The sequence below is a fragment of the Epinephelus moara genome, chromosome 17 (genome assembly GCF_006386435.1).
Source record: "Epinephelus moara isolate mb chromosome 17, YSFRI_EMoa_1.0, whole genome shotgun sequence".
NCBI classification, from domain to species: Eukaryota; Metazoa; Chordata; class Actinopteri; order Perciformes; family Serranidae; genus Epinephelus; species Epinephelus moara.
The window spans coordinates 32,572,770-32,577,949 of record NC_065522.1 but is presented as its reverse complement, the minus strand read 5'-3'; the positions used below and the strand labels follow the sequence as shown (position 1 = coordinate 32,577,949).

Below are 5,180 nucleotides of genomic sequence, written 5' to 3'. Positions count from 1 at the left end.
AAGAGGAAAACTGTGACGATGATGATGATGCTGTTAAGATGAAGACTATCACAGTGATGATGCAGATAGAAAGTGACGTTGATGATGATGATGCTGTTTATGGTGAGGAAGGTTATAGTGATGAAGATGAGGATGATGAGGAGGCTTGTAGTGGTGGGAATAAAGACACTCATAATGATGATGATGATGATGAAGAAGATACTTTTGTCTATGATGAAGATGATGCTCATAGTTCAGATGAAGAGGAAAACTGTGACGATAAGATTATAGTGACGAAGATGAAGATGCTCATGATGCAGATGGACAGTGCTTTGACATCGATGATGCCGTTTACAGTGAGGATGAAGATTATAGTGATGAAGATGAGGCTTGTACTGGTAATAATTAAGACACTTGTACTGATGAAGATGCTCCATGATGAAGATGACGATGATGATGATGGTGTTGACGTTGAGGAGGAAGGTTATATTGATGATGATGAAGGTGATGCCCAGAGTGATGAAGAGTATTGTCATGATGAAGCAGAGGAATCAGACAGGACTCATTGTTGTTTGTTTGTTTGTTTGTTTGTTTGTTTATTGACAGCAGCAGCAGCCTCCATGCAGAACGAGGGAACATTAACCTGCACAGTCACGTATCCCACAATGCACCGGTGCAGCTCCACCTGTGCTGTGATGATGAGGATGATGATTATCAGGATGAAGATTATAAATAAAGTTTACAATCGTCTCGTGTATAAAAGTGACATCATCATGACACGTGGCCTCGGAGCACACAGGTGTGATTGTAACATGGCGCCACAGAGAGGTAGACGGACAGCTTAGAAAAATAGAGATGTCATACAAACATAGAGCTCCTCGTGACGTGACGTCATATAGAAAGACATAAAAAACAACCACCACATTCTGACGTCAACATTCAGCGTCGTCACGTCCTCATGCAGAAGATCAAAAATATGTTACAGGCAGAAGAAGTGGAAACAGACGGACTGCTCCTTTAAAGTCCTCCCACGCGCCTCAGTCCACGGTCACGAGCCACACGCTTCTAACAAACAGCAGCGTGATGGTGAGGAGGGAAACAGCTGGTCCACGGTCAGTGTCCACAGTCACCTTCCTCTCCGAGTCCTCCTCCTCATCCTCCTCCTCCTGCAGTGGACTCTAACCTCACGCATGCGCCATGACAGCAGCCTGGAGTCCTCTGAACACCTTAAACACCTCAGTCCTCCAGGCTTCAGCTAAAATCGCCTTCAGTGACGTCACATGGAAACGTCTCTGACGGTTTCCGGTTGACGGTTCAAATCCTGAAGCTTCCGCAGCAGCCTCACAGGCCAAATGATCGGGAGCTCGCGCTGCTGCTTTACACGCCAGGCGCGTTCAGGGCCAGAGAGTAGGCGGCCATCATCTGCGCGCGCAGCTGCTGCTTGACGTGCACGCGCCCGTGCCTCTTCCTCTCGTCGCTGCGCGCGAAGCGCTTGCCGCACACGTCGCACGAGAAGGGCTTTTCCCCCGTGTGCGTGCGCGTGTGCGTGGTCAGGTGGTCGCTGCGGCTGAAGCTGCGCGCGCAGATGGTGCACTGGAAGGGCTTCTGTCCCGTGTGGATGCGCACGTGCCTGTTGAGCTCGTCCGAGCGCGAGAAGCGGCGCTCGCACCCCTGCACGGAGCAAGGGAAGGGTTTCACTTTCAGGCCGTTCTTGGCGGGAGCTCTCCTGCCCCCGCGTGACAGCTTGGGAGCTCCAGACGCGTGCACGTTGCTGATGTTGACTATCGGGAACGCGCCCTGCAGGAGCGAGGAGAGCAGCTGAGCGTCCAGGGTGGAGGGGAGGGGGGAGGGGGAGAAGTGGAGGTTGCTCCCGCTCTGCGCGAGCTCCGTCTTCACTACCGGCCTGCTGATGACGTAGCTGCCGGAATCTCCCCCGGTAACCGGTGCAGCCGCCAGGCTTTTCAGCCAGTCCTCCAGCCCCAGCGGCTCCTGCTTCACCTCACAGCCGGCCTTCAGCTCCCCCTGGCCGGCCTCGGAGCTCAGCAGAGAGTCGATGAATTCAGCCACATCCACCTGTTGCTCCAGAGCAGACAGCGGGAGGAGAGAGTCCGCGCTAGCCGGGAACAGAGCATCATTCCCGGCCACTGAAGATTGTCCACACCCGCTGCTGCAGCTGGAGCTCACAAACTCGCTCTTGACCATCACAGGGTGTGAACCCGAGGCGGGGGGCTGGGGGGGGATGCTCAGCTCGGAGATGGGAGCCACGCATGGAGGTGGAGAAGGAGCGAAGAGAGGGGGCGAGGGGGCGGCTGCGGCCGGGGAGGGCGCCGCAGATGATGCGCCGGACTCGTGCACAGAGCCTGCGTCGCCCTGCTGCTCCATCTCGGTGCAGATCCCGACGATCTCTGTGATCATGTTGAGGATCGCGTCCGCGGTGCTGCTCAGCCCCGCTGCCGCCGGTGCCGCCTCCGGCTCGGTGAAGAAGCTGCCGGTGTAGCCGAGGGAGGGAGAGAGCGTGTCCGAGGAGCAGTCGCTGAAGTCGGAGAAGAAATCTGAGTCAGAGGCGTCAGTGCCCGGAGAGAAGACTGAGGAGAGAACAAGGAGAGGAGGGGGTGTTATTGTCATTGCATAATATCTCCTCAGTGGGCAGCTGAGCAGCCTACACACACACACGCACACACACACACACACACACACACACACACACACACACACACACACTGCAAATCAATATGATGTGAATCTGCAGCTGCAACACGAAGCTCCAGCTCTGTTTATTTAATATCAGCTGATTGTTTTACAGCTGATCTGAAGGTCTTCATCAAACACACTGTCACACATGAATAAATAAATATCACACACACACACACACACTCTGGCTGGTTTATGAACACACACCTTGGCAGAAAGGTGATCCCACGTCAGAGTCGGCCCCGTCGCTGGGGCTCGAGCCCACACTGTCCACCCAGGCGCTGCACGCGTCCTCAAACTCCGACATGAAGCTGTCCTCGCGCTCCAGCAGCATAGTGACTGAGACTGTGTGTGAGTGCAGAGATAGAAACCCGCTGCAGAGCTTCACCGGGCTGTCAGGTGGATCAATCTGCCGGTGTCGGGGATTCCCTGCCGGTGTGATAAAGATCCCGTTAATAATCCGGAGCTGTCGGTGTGTGTGTTCCGTTAGTCCGCTCGGTGATGCTGGAGATGCTGGGCTCCCTCCGCTCACCGCCCGTTTTATACTCTCCGTCTCCTAGGTAACTCCCGTCCCGGCCTTATTGGTCGGCACCGGCGCGAGGGATTCCCCCCGCCGCGCGCTTCGTAGCTGCCCAAACATGGGCTGCATCCGGCCGTGACGGCGGGTATCCCCATGCCATAAAAGGACAGGCGGCAGAGCGACGTCGACACGAGGGGAGAGAGGGGTTTCCTTCACTGCGGCAACACGGAGCTTACACAACCAGGAGGGCTCCTGCAGCAGAGGACGGAGGGACGGAGGGACACCGCGAGACCTCCTCAGCGGCCGTTACTGACGCATCCATCACTATGTGTTTCACCCGGAGTTCAGTATGCCCCAAAATCTGTCCTCAGTTTATGATCAGCTGCAACATCCTGCACATTCCTGCTGCAGCAGTTTGTCTCTCACCTGTCTCTGTCTCCTCACCTGTTTCTGTCTCTCACCTGTCTGTCTCCTCACCTGTCTCTGTCTCCTCACCTGTCTCTGTCTCCTCACCTGCTCTGTCTCCTCACCTGTCTCTGTCTCTCACCTGTCTCTGTCTCTCACCTGTCAGAGTTCATGTTTACATGAAGTTACATAAAGATGGCGTCAGATTTTGCACAATGACAGAGGACTGTTAGCTGTCATACATAATGATGCCACTGCAGATCTGACACCTGATGGTTTTATGTCATCATCTCACACTCAGACACAAATGCATGAGACAGAGATGATACTGGGGGACATGTTGCAGAGACACTGATGTCTTCTCCTGTCCTGCGTCTCACTGACGGTCTGTCGTGGCGGGTTCCTGCAGCGCTGCAGAAACACTGATCTGTCTCACACACACACACATTACTACATATCTCTGTCCCACATTTGACATCCCTGCACGCTCACATTGCCATTCAGCTGCTGGGATGCTGTCTCCATGGAAACGGGAGGAGATTGAGGGCAGGCGTTATGTAAAAGGAAGAAGGAGCTGCTTGTTTACCGTCTTTTTGATTCTAATTATTACTATAGTTGTTGTTGTTTACATGATTCATCAGAGTGCACAGTGTGACACTGACGATCGTTCAGTCACAGTTGTAACTAAAAACATTTGCTCTGAGCTTTTGTTTGGTCACATTTTAATCAGACTTAGAAATCAGAGTCAGAGTAGAAAAAAAAGATGTCCTTGTTTATCTTTAATAATAGTGATTATTATTTCAATGAAAAACAAGATTACAAAAAATTAGTTCAACGTTAGTGACTCTTTGGGTCAGAGGTCACGGTTCAGTCTAAAAGTGTTCGGACATGTTTGTTTCAGCGCCCGAACACCAGGGTTCCTGGAAAACAGTGATCCTCCGTGGATCAGCTTCCATGTAACGTGACGTAACGTAACGTAACGTAACGTAACGTAACGTAACGTAACAGCAGATTTATTTTCTGTAGCTGTCGATGTAACGTAGCTCCAACATGTGTCGATGTGTGACAGTGCTTTGTTTACCGTCACGTACGTTTCATCCCATCCTCACTGTGACCTCGTCACATGTCCACGTTTGGTCATGGACTTTCCACGTCCACATATACAATAAACAATAAACAATAAACAATAAACTGGACTGGACTAAGAACACTGAAGTCCTTTACAAGAAGGGACAGAGCCGCCTCTATTTTCTGAGGAGGCTCCGCTCCTTTAACATCTGCCGGACTATGCTGAGGATGTTTTATGAGTCTGTGGTGGCCAGTGCTATTCTGTTTGCTGTGGTGTGCTGGGGCAGCAGACTGAGAGTAGCCGATGTCAACAGACTCAACAAGCTGATCAGAAAGGCCAGTGACGTTGTGGGGGTGGAGCTGGACCAGAAAGGCCAGTGACGTTGTGGGGGTGGAGCTGGACCCTTTGACAGCAGTGTCAGACAGGAGGATACTGTCAAAGGTGCGGGCGATACTTCAGCATGGCTCTCACCCTCTCCACAACGCTCTGGTCGAACAGAGGAGCACCTTCAGCCAG

The 5,180-nt window shown here is 52.6% G+C and overlaps 1 protein-coding gene across 1 annotated transcript; it reads right to left on the bottom strand.

The window, feature by feature from the left end:
- Nucleotides 1–579: 579 nt before the first annotated feature.
- LOC126404316 (early growth response protein 4-like) lies at nucleotides 580–3,176 on the bottom strand. Its single transcript, XM_050067476.1, has 2 exons — nucleotides 2,878–3,176; nucleotides 580–2,564 (listed from the first exon to the last, which is right to left on the bottom strand). Exons 1-2 carry the CDS (start codon nucleotides 3,002–3,004, stop codon nucleotides 1,357–1,359), a joined length of 1,335 nt encoding a protein of 444 aa, XP_049923433.1. The 5' UTR covers nucleotides 3,005–3,176; the 3' UTR covers nucleotides 580–1,356.
- Between the last annotated feature and the right edge of the window lie 2,004 nt (nucleotides 3,177–5,180).

Coding starts and splice junctions, on each gene's coding strand:
- LOC126404316 (XM_050067476.1), bottom strand. CDS start 3,004: ATGCTGCTGGAGCGCGAGGACAGCTTCATGTCGGAGTTTGAGGACGCG. Junction 2,565..2,877: donor GGGATCACCTTTCTGCCAAG/GTGTGTGTTCAT, acceptor TTCTCTCCTCAG/TCTTCTCTCCGGGCACTGAC.